The 19,789-nt window shown below is 43.9% G+C and overlaps 1 protein-coding gene across 3 annotated transcripts in view; it reads left to right on the plus strand.

Annotated features, from left to right (window-relative positions):
• Positions 1-19,789, plus strand: part of GUCY2F (guanylate cyclase 2F, retinal) — a 64,643-nt gene that overhangs the window by 18,618 nt on the left and 26,236 nt on the right. For all 3 annotated transcript variants that reach the window (XM_072125449.1, XM_072125451.1, XM_072125450.1), the window contains exons 5-11: positions 1,008-1,092; positions 3,469-3,565; positions 4,975-5,118; positions 7,108-7,188; positions 7,276-7,452; positions 15,543-15,699; positions 17,386-17,535. In XM_072125449.1, coding sequence (XP_071981550.1) covers positions 1,008-1,092; positions 3,469-3,565; positions 4,975-5,118; positions 7,108-7,188; positions 7,276-7,452; positions 15,543-15,699; positions 17,386-17,535 — 891 coding nt within the window. The remainder of the gene's footprint in view (positions 1-1,007; positions 1,093-3,468; positions 3,566-4,974; positions 5,119-7,107; positions 7,189-7,275; positions 7,453-15,542; positions 15,700-17,385; positions 17,536-19,789) is intronic.

Raw genomic sequence — 19,789 nt, forward strand, 5'->3', positions numbered from 1 at the left:
ATAGGAACAGTGTCCCCCGTAATTTCCAATAGTCTAGGGAAAGTGGAGGATTGTTTTTTTTTAAAACAGTCGCAGCTTTCACATCTAGATTCAGGTGATAACCGAGGGAATACTGCAGAAAACTAGACAGTGGCAAACTTTGAAGAGAGACTGTTTTAGGCACAAAAAAGTCACAAATGAGCACTTGCATCATGAAAATTCTCAAAAAAGGCAAGCAAAAAGTTTTATACATGTACTGTGTTCATTACCCCATGTCTTTGGTAATGTATTATTGTTTTGTACAATTGTCTCCTTTTTTTGAAAGGTTTAGTGATATTATGAGATCCTGCCTCAGCAGCTAGCCATAGCAGGGACAGCAGAGAGCTTTATAAAGGGCCTTAATATAACCAATATACCCATATGGCCCCCACAGTAGTCAATATAGTCATAGTGTCCCTACAGTAGCTAATTAAGTAACAGTAACCCCACAATAGCCAGAACAGTCCCACAGTAGTGAATAAAGCAATAGCCACAGTAGCAAATACATTACCAGTGCCCTATAGTAGCTAATATAGTCATAGTGCCCCCACAGTAGCCAATATAGTAGCAATGCTTCCGTTTTAGCAAATATAGGAACAGTGTCCCCCATCTTTTCCAATAGTCACATGGCACCTCTATGGCCAATACTCACAGATTCCATCTTTACCCAATATTCAAAGGACTTCCACTGAAGCCAATAGTTATACCCCCCCCCCCCCCCATGTAGCCATGTAGACAATAAGGGGCGACCCCCCTTCTGTAGCCAGTAACGCCTAACCTCCAACCAATATTTACTTACCTATTCTGGCTCCTGTCTTCTCTATGCTGCTGCAGGATATCGGGATGGACAGGGAGGGAAGTGCGGCAGTACAGTTTTTTTTTTCATTTATAGAGTGTTTTTTTTTTACTTATATTTGAGCTGTTGATATGAATATTAAGTTCAATTAAATAATTCTAATTGTAATATTTTCTGTTTCCTTCTTTCTTAGGTATTGATCCTGCCTTTGCTTTAATGGTGTTCCTTTGCATACTTGTTGCCATCATCACCATAAATGGGCTTGCTTATGTTATAAGGTATTTCAATAGTTTCAGTTCTCCAGTTTGTAGAGAACCTAGATTTGAAGCCAATAACCACTATCTCAGTTCTATACATGCTGAGGATGAGGCAACATGTTATAGAGCAAGAGGAGCTATGCAGACTATTCATAGCACCATATCTGCCAGCTGCATGTTACATGGTAGGAAAGGCGGAGAAGATTGTACATAGTATGCTATGATCAGGCAGCATGGTACTAGGAGCTAGGTGGATCGTATATAGTGCCCTGCTGCAGGTAACATGTTATAGCGCAAACAGATTGTACATGGAGCCTTATCTGAAGGTAGGATGTTACAGAGCAGGAGTTGCTGAATAGATTAACACATAGTGTCATAGATGCAGGCAGCATGTTACAGAAGAGGGTGAGATGACAGATTGTACAGGCAGCATGTTATAGAGCAGGAGGAGCAGAGAGGATTGTACATAGTGTCCTGTCTGAAGGCAGCATATTTTAGAGAAGGAGGAGCTGAGTATATTTTACATAATTTCCTATCTGCATGCAGCATGTTATGAAGCGGAGAAGATTATACATTATGTATGCAGGCAGCATATTATAGCATAGGACAGTGATGGCTAACCTACGGCACTGGTGCCACAGTTGGCACTCAGAGCCCTTTCTATGGGCACTCAGGCCATCACCAGAGAGGACTCTAGGTATCTTCCTGCAGTCCCAGACAGCCCAGGACTTGCTGTGCACAGAGCAATTTTAAAGTGACAGCTGTACCTGGGACTATTTTCTGCTTTATTGGTGTCCTCGGGGTGCTGGTATCAATGAAAACTGTGACAGAGAAGGGAGTATAAATCACAAATTAAATTTCTGTGTTGGCACTCTGCGATAAATAAGCGGGTCTTTGTTGTAGTTTGGGCACTCGGTCTCTAAAAGGTTTGCCATCACTGGCATAGGATGATATGAGAAGAAAATGGGCCAGTATAAACAAAGACACAAGACTAGACGCAAAAAATTACTATACATAAACAATTGTAAAATGTGCCCCATTCAAGACATCACTATCAATAACTTAAACAGTAGATCCTACCAGTACATTAGTTTTGGGGGTGGGTCAACTTTGACATAGGGCTCAGAGACTCCACAACCTATGATAATTTTCGTACCATCTTTGGGGTTCTGATGCTTCACTGGTGCTCACCCTTGTCTCCATTGATCCCCTGGCAATGTCAGTAGCCAAGCTACCCCTCATCAATAAACATTCCTCAAAGTGACCGTCTACAAATTCCTTGTGATAAATGATCACAACTGGTCAGTTTATACTTATAAAGGTGGAAAGGTTAACAATATTCACAAGTCTGTGAACTATGACAAGAAAAAAGGGCAGATATAGTTGTCACGGGTGCCCCAGTGACCCATGTCTCTGGTCGAAGACGCACCCATGCTCCTCTGTGCGCTCCTCCACGCCAGCAGTCTCACTCACCTCTACATGATCCTTTGTTGTAGTTTGGGCACTCGGCCTCTAAAAGGTTCGCCATCACTGCTTTATAGTATATATAGCAATCCCCATATGAAACGTAATTATTGAATGACCGCATTTAGTCATTGATGCATTCTGATAAAAGCATGTAAGGCTGAAAGGATTTTACCAGCACAATACAGTTTTTCTAGGACATTCTCTGTCTAAAATCTACATTCTTGGAAAGCTGATTATGACATTACGTTAGGAAATTGCAATTTATACAATTATGTTAATTCAGCATATTATTTAAAGTGGTTCCAATGGTACATGGTTGCTATAAAAATGGCTAATTTTTATTTATGTGAACTGATTTGTTCCTGTCCTCAGATGAGGTGAAGGGAAGCTTATATGTATTAAAGTACAGTAAAGTTCTGAATATGCAGAATTCTTCTCCTGGCCCACGTGCCATCTTTTTATATAGTCAAAACCATTCAATTAGTGGGTTGGCCACTTATTCTAAACTTTAACAGGTCAATCATATTTATTTCATAAAAAGAGTTTCCACAATCCAGCACGAAATTAAAAAAATCAGCCTTTATTTTTTCATATTATGAAAGATACATTGCAGCACGTTTTGAGTGTGGCCAGTCTTCAAGCATATTAGACTTACCATGTTAAAGATTACCCTTGCGCCGTGAATGGAGGGCGCCATGCAGATATGTGCATGCCCCCACCACTTCAGTGACTGGAGTCAGTGATCCTCTATCCTCCAAAACTTTAATTATATGCAAATGAGTCACTTTTTGCCTGAGATGAGTCAATCATTGACCCTTGTGGTGGTGGGGGGGTTGGCATCTCTTCATATATAAACATCTCACCCTTATATAACCATTACAATCAAACATAGAATGTAATTCAGTATCCTCTATGTTTGTGTTTTTTTAGACGTCGAATAAATAAAATTAAACTCGTTAGAGGCCCAAACAAAATTCTGTTGACGCTGGAAGATGTCACATTCATTAATCCACAAATCAGCATGAAGGTATGTAAAATGTAAGATCTTCACAAATTTATTCATACATTTATCACTGTGTCGAGCCATTCCTGTGTTCTCATACAGATAGGAGCAGTTGCTAAAGTTTCTGGTGACTTAACTCCTTGTTATAGCAAAGTTAACAAGTAAAATATTCTATCTGCTGCTATACTATAACAATTATCCTCTGGACTATTGTTTTCTGAAATAAAAAAAATTGTCTTCTAAAGATAAAGAACATCTACCACCAGGATGGAGGGTTGTAAACCAAACACACTTATATGTTGGTATGTGCCCCCCCCCCTGGTGTGCGTCATATGACGTCCCATGTCCCGCTGACTTGCAGCAAGTGGAGGGGGCCAAGCAGATATTACTTCAAGGGCATAAGAAGCTAAAAGCAGATCCTGCCAGAAGGGGCACACACCAGTATATCAGTGTACTTAGTTTACAATCCTTCATCCTGGTGGTAGATTTAAGTTAAAATTAACTATTTATTTTAATTAAAGTTTAAGTGGTGGCTTATAGGACACTATAGGCTAATAAAACTATTTTCTGGTCCATGAATAAGATGTAACACACTGGTGATTTGTGCTGCATGTTTTTACTGTACAATTTTATGTGGACCTAATAAAGAGGATTTGCTTTATCACTGATTTGTGTTGTGCTGGAAATTATTGCACAAGAAGACAAGTCCTACCCTTGGTGCGCAGAAAAGTTAATCTGAATTACAGTAAGATTTTGCTATAATGACAGACAGTGGGGAATCAATAAAAAGTGGTCTTTATAATGCTGCTTTTTCATGAGGGTGATTCATGAGTTGGTAGATTCCCATTCAGCAGTCCCATAGGATAAAGCAGCAGTGCACCCAGTGACAGCTGCTCCATTCAGATGGGGATATATATTACCCCTGTTTTTGGTACTTGTAAGGGGTTTGATTACTTGATCTTATGTACACTGTATTCCTTATACTTTGGATAGCAGGCTGTTTGAAACTTGGCACAATCCCTTTAGACAGCTCCTCATAAGCAGTCTGTCTCCATCTCATGCTCAGAGCTGCTGTCCGCAGCATCATTTTGACATTATACATATTACAAGGTGAGAGAACTCTATGTACTGGCACCGTCTAGGGCAATTTATTATTAGCGTTCAGCCATTTTAACTTTTGGCCAAGAACATTTTTCAAAATGTCAGTCTGTCTCACATTGTATTGGCTCAGGTGCTTCTATAGCCTTTACTAACAAGATTCTTGTTTTCATAGTTTATTAGATCTTCTTTTCACACTGTTTGTTTTTAGTGTAACAAAGTACACAGATCATTTTGTTCTATGGATTGTTATTATTTTATATGATTTTGATTGTTCTTGTTTTATCGTAATTATTGTTGGTGTCATCTAAGTGTAATATGTGATTCTTTTGCAGAAAATAAGCAATGACGGAAGCCGCACCAGTGACAGTGGACATGCAATGTCAGATAACAGAAGCATGAAGTCCCCGATGAGATCTAGTTCTACTAAGAGTCTCACACCAGCTACCTATGAGAATTCCAACGTTGCAATTTACGAGGTAAGTTTTATTACATAATAGCTCTCTGGATGATGAACATCAAATAGGTTTTTCCTGAATCCACATATCTTGCAGTACACAATATTTAGAATCATCTTACTGCAAAGTTACAGAAATTTCTGCTTCCTATGAGGGTGAATCTTGGGAATGCATCTTGGATACCATCATGGTAGGTGGTAAGAGATGCTGAATTGCATGATAGTTGTCTTCTCTATAGGTAAAAATAATTTAATGAGTAGAAACTATTGAATTACTTGTTTACAATGACAGTGAGAGAAAAGTCATTTTATGTAGTAAAAATTCCAAAGGTGATTTCACACAATAAATCGTTCAGAATTCCACCATCCTCATAGACTGTAAGCTCTTGCGAGCAGGGCCCTCACTTATGTTGTTTCATCAGCATGTAGAACCCGAAGGAGATAATGGAACGTCATTTTATAACCCACTCAGAGGTCAAACATAGGAACTGAATTATTTGTTAACAGTCACGGGTGCTCCCGCGGGTACACCCGTGCTCCGCTCTGTGGCCTGTCCCCGTCCCTCAGCCCAGACTTACTTCTCCGGCTCCTGATGCTGCCTCTGTTCCATCAAGGCCGCACGCTCTAGCTGCTAGGGAGCGTGAGCAATGGCTCGTCCAGACTTAAAGGGCGTCTTCTGGATTGGTTCTGCTAATCCGCCCTCGCCTTTATAATCCGGCACCGCCCTTCACTCCTGGCCGGATCTTCAGCTTTGTTTCAGCATGCTACAAGGAACTTCCAATGTTTCCACACCTCGCTTCCCACAGAGGTTCCTGCTGAAGTAGAAAGCCCATCAGTGTTTCCAGACGCTCCTGTTCTTCCAGCGTTTCCAGACGCCTCCGTGTTTCCCTGTGTTCCTCCAGCGTTTCCAGACTCCTCCGTGTTACATTCCTCCAGCGTTTCAAGACGCCTCTGTGTTTCCTGTCTCCAGTGTTCCCAGACGCTCCTGGTGGCTCCCGTCTTCCAGCGTTCCCAGACGCCTCGAAGCCACCAACTCTCCTCCAAGGACCTCTCCGCTGGGTCCTGTGCCAGCTACTGCCTGCTTGCCTGCCGTGAATTCCAGCTCATCCTTACAAGCGGCTTTCCTGCTGTCATACCAGGCTCAGACTGTGCCCCACATCCTTGTCATCCCTGGCTGCCACCGCGGGCCTAGTCGCACCCGTGGAACGACCTGGTGGCACCCCGCCGCAGCAAGACCATCCCACTGTGCGGTGGGCTCTGGTGAAGACCAGGGTGCCACTTAGACTCCGGTCCCGGGTTGCGGCTAGTACTCTCTGCATCTCCCTAGGTCGTCCAAATGGTCCACTGGTCCACAGATTCCTCTCTGTGGACTCTTCCCATAGAGACTTTCCTCCCGGTTACTCCCAAGTACCTTCTGTTGTCTGTGTGACCGCCACATTTACATTTAAAGTTGCAACACATTTTCAGGCCTGATGAAAGCTCTGGTCTGGATCTGAAACACGTTGCAATTTTTAATGTTAATAAATAATTCAGTTTCTACATTGGACCTCCGAGTGAGTTACAAAGCGCCGTTCTGTTATCTCCTTTGGGTTCTACATGGTTTTTCAACACTGTTGCGGGATTCTGGTCCCTAGTTGAACGTGGTTACCGAGGATCGCCAACTGTATTTCTCCCTCATGCCATTTTAATTCAGGTGAGAGTCCAGAATTATTCACTTATTTTATCTCCTGCATGACTGTATTACACAAGGTTTGCGCTTTGTTCTTGTCTTTCTTGCATTTTCGCTATACTGCTTTTTGGGATACTTTGGCTCTGCCCCAAGCCCCCTATCCCAGGTTTTTTTGGCCTCCTATTGTTCCATATAAGTGTTTATACTCTGTAATGTAGTATGTATGTGGTATTATTTGCATATGTCCCCTATGATTTGTAAAACGCTACAGAATATGATGGTGCTATATAAATTATTATTTACATATATTTTATGCATATTTATGTTTTTATGTCTTTTAAGGGTGATTGGGTATGGATGAAAAAGTTCCCCTCTGGAGATTTTGGAGATATTAAGCCTGGAACAAGTGATGTTTTTGAAATGGTATGATAAATCCTTATAGCAGCATCATTATTTGTGTGTCACTATACTGCATGCTTATTTTACTATTTGGTTTATTGTTATGGACAGATGAAGGATATGCGTCATGAAAATGTCAACCCCTTCCTTGGTTTCTTCCATGACTGTGGGGTTTTCGCTATTGTCACAGAGTTTTGTTCTAGGGGTAGTTTGGAAGATCTCCTCCGAAATGAAGATGTGAAGCTTGACTGGATGTTTAAATCCTCTCTCCTGCTGGATCTGATTAAGGTGAGCAAAGCACCAAAATCAATGCGTAAAAGACTGTAGAGATGTTTACAAGATTCATGAAATCTAACACCTTTAGGTTTATTTGTGATATCAATTACTTGTTTTGCAAATAACCTGTTAAGGCCTCATGCATATGACCAAGTTCTTTTTGCAGGCCGCAAACAGGGAAACGGGTGGGCCGGTGAGCACCACTTACCCCCTAGTTGTCCAGTACCTGACCGTTCAGCAAATCTGGGCAGGAATAGGATCTGCTCTATACTGTGCCTCCCCCATCATAGCGGTGCACAATATACTGTAAGTCAATGGGGCCTGTGAATTATCGGAATTATTTTCCTAATTCCGGAATGCAGCTGATACAGAAATAAACTTTAATTGAAGATTATGCTAATTAATTTCAGAGGCTACTAGGGGTATGTAGTACCCACAGAGCGCTCCAGGGCCGAAGGCTACTTCACGCCCCCATATCCATTTCAGATCTGCCTACCCCTTCATCATTTAGTTATTCTTACCCTCCTCCAGCATAAATCAAGCTCTGCACAAGTACAGTAGCTCCTGTCTCATTGCTGGAGACACACCTGCTGCTCGTGAGCAATGCGCAGTAGCTCGTATACAACTGCCGGCGCATGCACAGTAGCTGATGAGAAGCAGGCGCGTCTTCGGCAGCGGGACAGGAGGCTCTGCACTTGCGATTGAGGAAGGTCGATTGATGTGCGCAAGAATAACTAAATGACAAGAGAGGCAGGTGTACAATGGCTATTGGGTGTGAAGTGGCCCCAGAGCGCTCTGAAATTAATTAGCATAATCGTTAATTTAATTTTATTAAATCAGCAGCTGCATTCTGGAATAAGGAAAAAATAGGATGAAGCTGCTGCATGCATGAGGAATCTTTGCAACGGAAACTACTGTAGAAAGTAGCGTATAAACTCGCGTCAAGAAAAAAACGTACTCACCTTCCGATGCCCCCAGCAGGTCCTCTTCAATCCATCGCGGCTCTTCAAGCATCAGCTCCGCGTTCCTGCGTGGTCCGTCGCAGGCGTTGGCACATACTATGATGTCAGCAGGCAGCTAACGCCACGATGTCTGCGACAGACTGTGGGGGCAGGGCTGCAGGCTATATACTGGGGGGGGGGGCTGGCAGGCTATATACTGGGGTGGCTGGCAGGCTGTGTGCTAGGGGGGGATGGTAGACTATATGCTACAGGGGGCTGGCAGGCTATATGCTATAGGGGGCTGGCAGGCTATATTCTCCTAGGGCTGGCAGGTTACATACTACTGGGCGCTGGCAGGCTATATACTACTGGGGACTGGCAGGCTATATACTAGAGGGGCTGTCAGGCTATATACTACTGGGGGCTGGTAGGCTATATACTAATGGGGGCTGGCAGGCTATATACTACTGGGGATTAACAGGCTATATACTAGAGGAGCTGGCAGGCTATATACTTGAGGGGATGGCAGGCTATATACTGGGGGCAGGGGCTGTCAGGCTATATACTACAGGGGCTGGCAGGCTATACACCGGGAGGCTTTGACCAATGCATTTCCCACCCTTGGCTTATACTCGAGTCAATATGTTTTTCCCGTTTTTTTGTGTTAAAATTAGGCGTCTTGGCTTATACTCAGGTCAGCCTATACTCGAGTATAACGGTAGTTTCCTGATGGTAGATTTCCTTTAAGGACAAGTCATCAATATTTTAAACATATTAATTAACCCAAAGACCACATAACTTTTTCCCCAAAATTATTAGGGTAGTCGGTCTTCCCCAACCTATGATTTTATAAGATGTCTGTTGTGGCCAATTAGTAAAATAAATGTATGTTTTTGAGGTGTTTCAAAAGCTAATGAGATTGCACCTCAAATCAGCAAATTTTCTCAACTAAATTACTTACATGTACAATAAATGCATTGTTTAAGACTAGAGATGAGCGAGCACTAAAATGCTCGGGTGCTCGTTATTCGAGACAAACTTTTCCCGATGCTCGAGTGCTCATCTCGAATAACGAGCCCCACTGAAGTCAATGGGAGACTCGAGCATTTTTCGAGGGGACCAAGGCTCTGCACAGGGAAGCTTGGCCAAGCACCTGGGAACCTCAGAAAAGGATGGAAACACCACGGAAATGGACAGGAAACAGCAGGGGCAGCATGCATGGATGCCTCTAAGGCTGCTTAATCGCACCATTATGCCAAAATTATGGGCAACAGCATGGCCATGACAGAGTGACCGAATGAGGCTAGATAGCATCTAAAACATCCAATAATTGACCCTGACACTATAGGGGACGGCATGCAGAGGCAGCGGCAGCAGCGGCAGGCTAGAGAGTGTCATGGCGACATACCCTAAATGGACTCAGGCTTCAAACCAATGGGTGGCAGAGAGGAACCAAAGGAGGTGAGCAAGAAGCGCTGAAATGATTTCCTATGTGAACAAAAGGTTGACGGTATATTTAGTCGATAACACAGCATGGTGGCGACATAGTGACCAAGTTCCATAACGTATCTGGTGAAACACCCGAAAAATGAGCCTGACACAGCTCGTTTGATAAGGGGACGACATGTGGAGGCAGCCATGGAGACGACTTCCATGATTAAGAGCGACAGTATGGGGCATCCATATTGCGCTGCTATGATTGCAACTTCAGGTCTCCAGCATGGCGGCGACAGATGGGCCGAGTTCCACTATGTATCTGGTGAAACACCTGAAAATTCTGCCTGACACAGCTCGTTTGATAAGGAAACTATGTATGGAGGCAGTGAAGTAGTAGTAGATTAAAGGTGCTGCAGTTAAAACTATGTTAGTTGGATGTTGGGATGGAGCTGGCGCTCCGCTGAAAGGCGAGCGTTCACCTGTCCAAGCCCCTGTCTCTCGGCTCCTCCCCAAACAGCACTTCTAAGAACCTTTTGTATAAGATCAAGTATAGTAGTGTTCTTATAAGTTTGGGTTATGGCGGGTGAGGGGAATGTAAACAGATGCGCAAGAAGCGCTGAAATAATATCGGTAAATGATAAAAGTTTGCCAGTATATTTTGTGGATTACACAGCAGGGTGGCGACAAAGTTAACAAGTTTGATGTGGAAGCCATGAAAACAACCCAAAATTCTGCCTGACGCAGCTCGTTTGATAAGGGGACGATGTATGGAGGCAGTGAACTAGTAGTAGATTAAAGGTGCTGCAGTTAAAACTATGTTAGTTGGATCTTGGGATGGAGCTGGCAGTCCGCTGCCAGGCGAGCTTTCGCCTATCCAAGCCCCTGTCTCTCGGCTACTCCCCAAACAGCACTTCTAAGAACCTTTTGTATAAGATCAAGTGTAGTAGTGTTCTTATAAGTTTGGGTTATGGCGGGTGAGGGGAATGTAAACAGATGCACAAGAAGCGCTGAAATAATAAAATAAATAAAATAAAGTTTGATGTCTAAGCCATGAAAACAACCCAAAATTCTGCCTGACACAGCTCGTTTGCTAAGGGGACGATGTATGGAGGCAGCTATATGGACGACTTTTGGAGGCAGCTATGGAGATGACGTGTAGAGGTAGCAATGGAGACAACGTGTGGAGGCACCTAAAAAGACGACGTGTGGAGGCTGCTATGGAGACAATTTAATTTGGATAGTGCCTGTATGTGGCAGTCCAAAAAAGTTTTCAAACCAGAGGAGCAGGTAGGTGGTCCTCCAGAAAAATTAAATAGATTGAGTGCCTGTATGTGGCACTCCTAAAAATTGTTTAAAACAGAGGACCGGGTAGGTGGCCCTCCAGAAAAATTAAATACATAGAGTACTATAGCTAGAGCCAGTTGGCCCTGGCAAAAAATAGCCAGTTTCCTCTGCTTTAGTGTACAAAGAGGAGGAGAATGAGGAAAATGAGGAGGAGGAGGAGTGCATAAATTTTTCAGGTTAAGCTTCCTTCACCTGGTGGAGAATGGAAATCCTGAGAAATCTAGGCTTTATTCATCTTAATAAGCGGCAGCCTGTCAGCGCTGTCAGTCGACAGGCGTATACGCTTATCGGTGATGATGCCACCAGCTGCGGACAACACGCTAGCGGCAGGGCAGGCAAGAACCTCCAAGGCGTACAGCGCCAGTTCATGCCACATGTCCAGCTTTGAAACCCAGTAGTTGTAGGGAGCCTGCTCGCCTACTCTCCCTCGCTACTTGTCCCGCAGAAGTACGCCCTCTGCCGCTAGCCCTGTCAGAAGGGAAATACTGTTTCAGCTTGTGCATCAGGGCCTGCTGGTATTCATGCATTCTCACACTCCTTTCCTCTCCAGGGATGAGAGTGGAAAGATTTTGCTTGTACCGTGGGTCCAGGAGAGTGAATACCCAGTAATCGGTGCTGGAATAAATTCTTTGAACGCGAGGGTCACGGGATATGCAGCCTAGCATGAAATCTGCCATATGTGCCAGAGTACCAACGCGCAAGAATTCACTCCCCTCACTGGCCTGACTCTCCATTTCCTCCTCCTCCAACTCCTCTTCTTCTGCCCATACACGCTGAACAGTGAAGGACAGAACAATGGTCCCCTCTTCTGTCTCGACAACATTCTCCTCCTCTTCCTCCTCATCCTCCTCCACTTCCTCCGATATGCGCTGAGAAACAGACCTGAGGGTGCTTTGGCTATCAACAAGGGAATCTTCTTCCCCTGTCACTTGTGATGAGGCAAAGCTTCCGACTTCATGCTGACCAGAGAGTTTTTCAACAGGCCAAGCAGCGGGATGGTGAGGCTGATGATGGCGGCATCGCCACTGACCATCTGTGTTGACGCCTCAAAGTTACTCAGCACCTGACATATATCAGATATCCACGTCCACGTCCACCACTGACTACCAGTTCTGGTGGAAGTTGACATCTAGCAGTCTACAATCGCTCTGCGCTGCTGGTAAATTCTGGATAACATGGTTAATGTTGAATTCCACCTCGTGGGCAAATCGCACAACAGTCGGTGAGCGGGCAGTTGGAGGTGGCGCTGCGCTGCCCTGAGAGTGGCAGCATCTCTGCTGGACTTTCTGAAATGCGCACAGATGCGGCACACCTTCGTGAGCAAATCAGACAGATTGGGGATATGTCTTGAGGAACCGCTGAACTATGAGATTAAACACATGGGCCAGGCATGGCACGTGTGTCAGTCTGCCAAGTTGCAGAGCCGCCACCAGGTTACGGCCGTTGTCACACACAACCATGCCTGGCTTTAGGTTCAGCGGCGCCAGACACAGATCAGTCTGCGCCTTGATGCCCTGTAATAGCTCTTGGGCGGTGTGCCTTTTATCACCTAGGCTCAGCAGTTTGAGCACCGCCTGCTGTCGCTTAGCGACGGCACTGCTGCTGTCGCTTAGCGACGGCGCTGCTGCTGTGCCTAGAGCTACCGACTGATGGCGCCATGCCCACGGATGGTAATTCGGAGGTGGAGGAGGGGTGGGAGGAGGAGGAGGCATAGTAGGCCTGAGAGACCTGGACTGAGGTAGGCCCCGCAATCCTCGGCGTCGGCAGTATATGACCAGCCGCAGGGTCAGACTCGGTCCCAGCCTCCACCAAGTTAACCCAACGTGCCGCCAGCGATACACAATGGCCCTGCCCGGCAGCACTCGTCCACGTGTCCGTGGTCAGGCGGACCTTGTCAGAAACGACGTTGTTCAGGGCACGGATGATGTTGTCTGACACGTGCTGGTGAAGGGCTGGGACGGCACATCGGGAAAAGTAGTGGCGGCTGGGGATCAAATACCGAGGGGCGGCCGCCGCCATGAGGTTGCGAAAGGCCTCGGTCTCTACCAGCCTATAGGGCAGCATCTCCAGGCTAAGTAATCTGGAGATGTGGACGTTGAGGGCTTGGGCGTGTGGGTGGGTTGCACTATACTTCCTTTTGCGCTCCAGCGTCTGGGGTATGGAGAGCTGAACGCTGGTGGATGCTGTGGAGGATCGTGGAGGCGAAGATGGGGTTTTCCCACAGGAGGTGTTTGGGCCGGGGTCCTGGGCAGGGGGCTGACTAGCAGATGACACAGGGGAAGGAGCAGTGGTGTGCCCGGCCGGAGGTGAACGGGCTTGGTGCCATTGAGTGAGGTGTTTAGCATTCATATGCCTGCGCATACTGGTGGTAGTTAAGCTAGTAGTGGTGGAACCCCTGCTGATCCTGGTTTGGCACAGGTTGCACACCACATCCGCTGTTTCTTTAAAGAACCTCCAGACTTCTGAAAATCTAGCCCTCGCAACGGGAGCTTGACTACGTGAAACATTTGGCGCTGATGCACCAGCTCTGGCCCTGCCTCTCCGTCTGGCCCCACCACTGCCTCTTCCAACCTGTTCTGGTATAGGACTCGCCTCCGTCTCAGAAGCACTGTGTTCACCCCGCCTATCAACCCAGCTTGGGTCTGTCACCTCATCATCCTCCGATCCCTCAGTCTGCTCCCCCCTCGGACTTCCTGCCCTGACAACAACTTCACCACTGTCTGACAACCGTGTCTCCTCATCGTCCGACACCTCTTTACACACTTCTTCCACTACGTCAATAATGTCATCATCACCCACAGACTGGGAACGGTGGAAAACCTGGGCATCGGAAAATAGCTCAGCAGCAACCGGACAAGTGGTTTGTGACTCTGGGAAGGGTCCAGAAAACAGTTCCTCAGAGTATGCCGGTTCAAATGCCAAATTTTCCTGGGAGGGGGCAGACTGGGGGGAAGGAGGCTGAGGTGGAGGAGCTGGAGGAGTGCTGATTTCGGTGACATGTGTGGACTGCGTGGAAGACTGACTGGTGGACAAATGGCTAGAAGCATTGTCCGCAATCCACGACATCACCTCTTCGCACTGTTCTGGCCTCAACAGTGCTCTACCACGAGTCCCAGTAACTTGAGACATGAACCTAGAGAGTGTAGCTCTGCGGCGTTCCCCTGCTCCCTCATCAGCAGGTGGTGTCTCACCCTGCCCAGGACCACGGCCTCTGACCCCTGCAGTAGTTGGACGCCCACGTCCACGCCCTCGTCCAATACCCCTAGCCCTCGGGTTAAACATTTTCAAAATTAAAGTGTAAACTGTAATTTTTTTTTGTTTTTTGTGTTTTTTTTTTTTAAACAAAACGATGCTATCCTATTGCTATGGCTAGTTTCTAACCTACACTGACAGCACACAACTGGATTTTGTGCTGTGCCTGATGACTTTGAGTTATAAAAAAAAATAAACGTAAAAAAAAATAAATGAGCACACTCTGCCTAATTCAAATCAAACCCCTAATAAATTGTCCCACTTTGGTGTTTGAGATGGATATGTGTGTCACTAAGAGCTAAACACAACGGTCGCAAGTCTCCCTGCAAATTCCTCACAATATGGTCCTAGCTGCACTACTAGTGCCAGCAAGCCCAGCCACAAGCAAACAAAAATAAAATAAAATATAACGCTATTGTAGCCCTAACAAGGGCTGTTGGGTTCTTGTAGACTCACTCCTGCCTAACAGTAAGCTAATATAACACCCTAACGCTATCCCTGCAGCAGCAGCAACTCTCTCCCTAACGGCATCCAGACAGAGAATGATGCGGGCAGCTTGGGCAGGGGCTAGTCTATTACAGGGTCACCTGATCAGGCCAGCCAACCACTGCTATCGACGTGTAAGGATACCACGTCATGCTGGGTGGAGTGCAGAGTCTCCTGGCTTGTGATTGGCTCTGTTTCTGGCCGCCAAAAATCAAAACGGCAGGAGATGCCATTTTCTCGAGCTAGCGAAATACTCGTCCGAGCAACGAGCTGTTTCGAGTACGCTAATGCTCGAATGAGCATCAAGCTCGGACGAGTGTGTTCGCTCATCTCTATTTAAGACACTTCTCAATCCTTTTCTAGCATGCCTGGGCCTTGATTAAGTTACAATTTTAAAATATGAGCCTCATATGTGGCATCTTAACAACCAAAACTACACTGAAACTGCTTAATATTAATGGATTTCAGTGAGGAAACTAGGTTATAACAATTAGTAAGAATTTAATTTATTATTATATTTGACCAACTACTATCCATTTGTTTTTAGTGTTGTGTTGTATTAATAGTAGTGAGGTTTTGAATCATGCCATGTGTATCTATTACAGTAAACCAATGATACATTTGCTTACATGTTTTATGCAGGGCATGAAATATTTGCATCATAGAAAATTTGTTCATGGTCGACTCAAGTCTCGAAACTGTGTTGTAGATGGACGTTTTGTTTTAAAAGTGACCGACTATGGTTACAATGAGGTTTTACAAACTCAAAGGATTGCTCATGAAGAACCTACTGCACTTGGTAAATATACTATAACTAATATACTATATCTATATTCTGTAAAGAAACAGGTTCTTAAAGAGGATGTTTCACCACCTCACACATGGTGTGATTAACATGCCATAATGTAGGGGCTGCTACACAGATTTTTATTTTTTTCCACAGTTACCAAGATATAATTCCTGTTATCTGACCATTATAATCTTCTTCACTGTCAGAGAGAAGTGGAGGAGGGTGGCGTGTGGTATAATAATCTTCTCTGACACTGTCTAATAGAGGCAAGCAGTGTCAGTGAAGCTGCTGTGTACATTCACAATGTGATCTCTCTATGCTCATCTAGAGGCTGTGTCAACTTGTTTCATTTGCATTCCATTAAGATTGCATTTACACCACATTTATGTAAATGCAATGTAATCAGCTTCTCTGCCATTGTCTGCCACTGACAGTGTCAGAAAAGATTATCAGAACACATGCTCCGTCCTCCGCTCCACCACTTCCTTTTTACTGCAGAATGGGGGAATACAGTAATGAAAATTAGCATAAACAACCTGTGCAAGTGTCTGAAAGTGTTATACATGATAAGGTGGTGCAAATTACTAAAATAAGAGCAACATAGTACAGTGACTGTATATTGCAGTGTGGAACAAATAAACATTTCAGGTAGGTATAATATAAGAGGGTTCTCAATATGCAGAGCAAACATTATGCAATCAGCTAGGATATAAATACAGCTAATAGAGTGGGTACACCCAAAGCAAGGAGTGTAAAGCGAGTCCCGGTATGCATTCTAATACCATGTGCATCTCTCTATATCTAGCAGATGGTGGAGCATGTACACAACTTCATTCCTCTTCTTTAGGCCAACCAGTTATAATGCTCAGCTATCTCCAGAAGTCCTATAAGAAATAAATGGATTAGCAGTGTGTATGATCAGCAAGGGGATGGATCAATGCTGCATAGGGGTGTGTTAAGGGTTAACAATCGCAATTGGTACCAGCACCGATTACAGATATTATCAAAATTGCTAGGGAATATTTAGTGATTGTACTGACCACTCGTGTCTCTAAAGAATAATGCTGCTCATCTCAAAAATCCTGCCTGACTAGCACAACTTAAAGGGGTATTCTCATCTGGGAATTAACAATAAATTTTATTCACTTGCCATATACATACATTTCTTAAATTGGATATTATTATAAAAAAAGTTTTCTTGTGTGAAGATAATTTCCTATAAATCTAGTCATATGGTCGCTTAGAAACGGAGGACAGCTGCCCTTGGATGCGACCACTGCTGCTGTTTTGCATATGAGACAAATAATTTTTGCATATGAAATGTCTGAGAGTTAGTGCATGTCCCACAGCCATCGTGTAGTAATGACCGCTGTATCCAGGTGGTCGGGCACATCAAAAGCACGTCCCTGGCGACTGCTGGAGTCTGCTGGTGGTCGTATCCAAGGATGACTGTCTCGTTTCGAAGGGACAACATGGCTACATTTAAGGAAAATTACTGTCACAAAGGCACAATTTTTGTAATAACATGCAATTGAAGAAATGTATATTTATGGAAGATGAATAAAAATGAATGTGAATGTCCAGATGAGAATACCTGTTTAATATACTTTTTTCTTTTCCATTTTATGTAATTCTTTTTTTCATATCAGACATGCTAGTAAATCTTTCATTAGATTTCCAACTCTTATCTTACAGAGTTACTATGGACAGCGCCAGAGCTACTGAGGGATCCACATGAAGCACTCCATGGCACTTTCAATGGAGATGTTTATAGCTTTTCTATCATTATGCAAGAGGTAGTGGTGCGTGGGCCCCCATTTTGTACTTTGGAACAAACTCCTGAAGGTAAACACTTTTTGAATAACATGTTGATGGGGACTAAAGTTTATCATTTCACGTTTGAAGGTTTTATATTGTTAGTCCTTGGTTAACTTTTTATACCGTGCATCCAAAGTTCACTTTAATCTCTTACACACTCGGTTTCTAAGGAATATTAAGCTGCTAACAATACACATGATATAAAATGCAGTGCATTACAATTATGCCTTAAAATGCAGTTTTTTAGTGTATGGTTAATATTTATTGAAAAATATATAAATTCTCTACATAAATACAGTATACAAAATAAAAAAAAATAAAACCTTAAACAACAAAATCTACAATACAAAATGTATATATGATATATAAAAATTAATTTAAAATATCAGTAATATTGCAGTATCAGATCCTATAAAATCAAAGCTTGATTAAAGGCTAAGGAAAGTTCTCAAATTTTAATCCCCTATTTATCTTTACACAATAAAGATCATTTTTAACCCTCTTACTTTACAATTTTACTCTGTTTGATTGCTGTTTAAGTTCCTATAACCGGTCATTGTAAAATTCCAGAGCAGGGACTCTCTAAGCAGACACTTTATGATCCATCTAGTGCTATGAGATACTCTGTGCTGACAATGTGCTTAGATTATGAGGGTACAGGGTTTATCTACACTTTTATTTAGTTTTATAAATCAGCTACTTACGGTTACGTTCCCACCCAGTCGCATAGCACATTTATACAGATTTGTAAAATCACACTCATTTATATACTTACACTCACCGGCCACTTTATTAGGTACACCTGTCCAACTGCTCGTTAACACTTAATTTCTAATCAGCCAATCACATGGCGGCAACTCCGTGCATTTAGGCATGTAGACATGGTCAAGACAATCTCCTGCAGTTCAAAACGAGCATCAGTATGGGGAAGAAAGGGGATTTGAGTGCCTTTGAACATGGCATGGTTGTTGGTGCCAGAAGGGCTGGTCTGAGTATTTCAGAAACTGCTGATCTACTGGGATTTTCACGCACAACCATCTCTAGGGTTTACAGAGAATGGTCCGAAAAAGAAAAAACATCCAGTGAGCGGCAGTTCTGTGGGCGGAAATGCCTTGTTGATGCCAGAGGTCAGAGGAGAATGGGCAGACTGGTTCGAGCTGATAGAAAGGCAATAGTGACTCAAATCGCCACCCGTTACAACCAACGTAGGCAGAAGAGCATCTCTGAATGCACAGTACGTTGAACTTTGAGGCAGATGGGCTACAGCAGCAGAAGACGCTGGGGCACTGGGTGCCACTCCTTTCAGCTAAGAACAGGAAACTGAGGCTACAATTTGCACAAGCTCATGGAAATTGGACAGTAGAAGATTGGAAAAACGTTGCCTGGTCTGATGAGTCTCGATTTCTGCTGCAACATTCAGATAGTAGGGTCAGAATTTGGCGTCAACAACATGAAAGCATGGATCCATCCTGCCTGGTGGTACCTAAGGTAGCATGGTGTACCTAATAAAGTGGCCGGTGAGTGTATATACCTTTACATAAAGTTCTACACTCATACACACATTAATACACTCTCACACAAATCTATAAACTCATACGCACACATTTATGTAGTCATATATATATTTATACACTCATACTATATACTCATACTATACATACATTATATACAAACTCAAAGTATATACACACACAAAATATGTACACATACATTTATACATACGTACAATATATACATATCATTTACACACATTCTGTATAGTACATATACATCATAAACACACATATATGAACATAATATACTTGGAATATATAAACATACACTCACCGGCCACTTTATTAGGTACACCATGATAGTAATGGGTTGGACCCCCTTTTGCCTTCAGAACTGCCTCAATTCTTTGTGGCATAGATTCAACAAGGTGCTGGAAGCATTCCTCAGAGATTTTGGTCCATATTGACATGATGGCATCACACAGTTGCCGCAGATTTGTCGGCTGCACATCCATGATGCGAATCTCCCGTTCCACCACATCCCAAAGATGCTCTATTGGATTGAGATCTGGTGACTGTGGAGGCCATTTGAGTACAGTGAACTCATTGTCATGTTCAAGAAACCAGTCTGAGATGATTCCAGCTTTATGACATGGCGCATTATCCTGCTGAAAGTAGCCATCAGATTTTGGGTACATTGTGGTCATAAAGGGATGGACATGGTCAGCAACAATACTCAGGTAGGCTGTGGCGTTGCAACGATGCTCAATTGGTACCAAGGGGCCCAA

The sequence above is a fragment of the Engystomops pustulosus genome, chromosome 9, assembly GCF_040894005.1.
Source record: "Engystomops pustulosus chromosome 9, aEngPut4.maternal, whole genome shotgun sequence".
Lineage (NCBI taxonomy): Eukaryota > Metazoa > Chordata > Amphibia > Anura > Leptodactylidae > Engystomops > Engystomops pustulosus.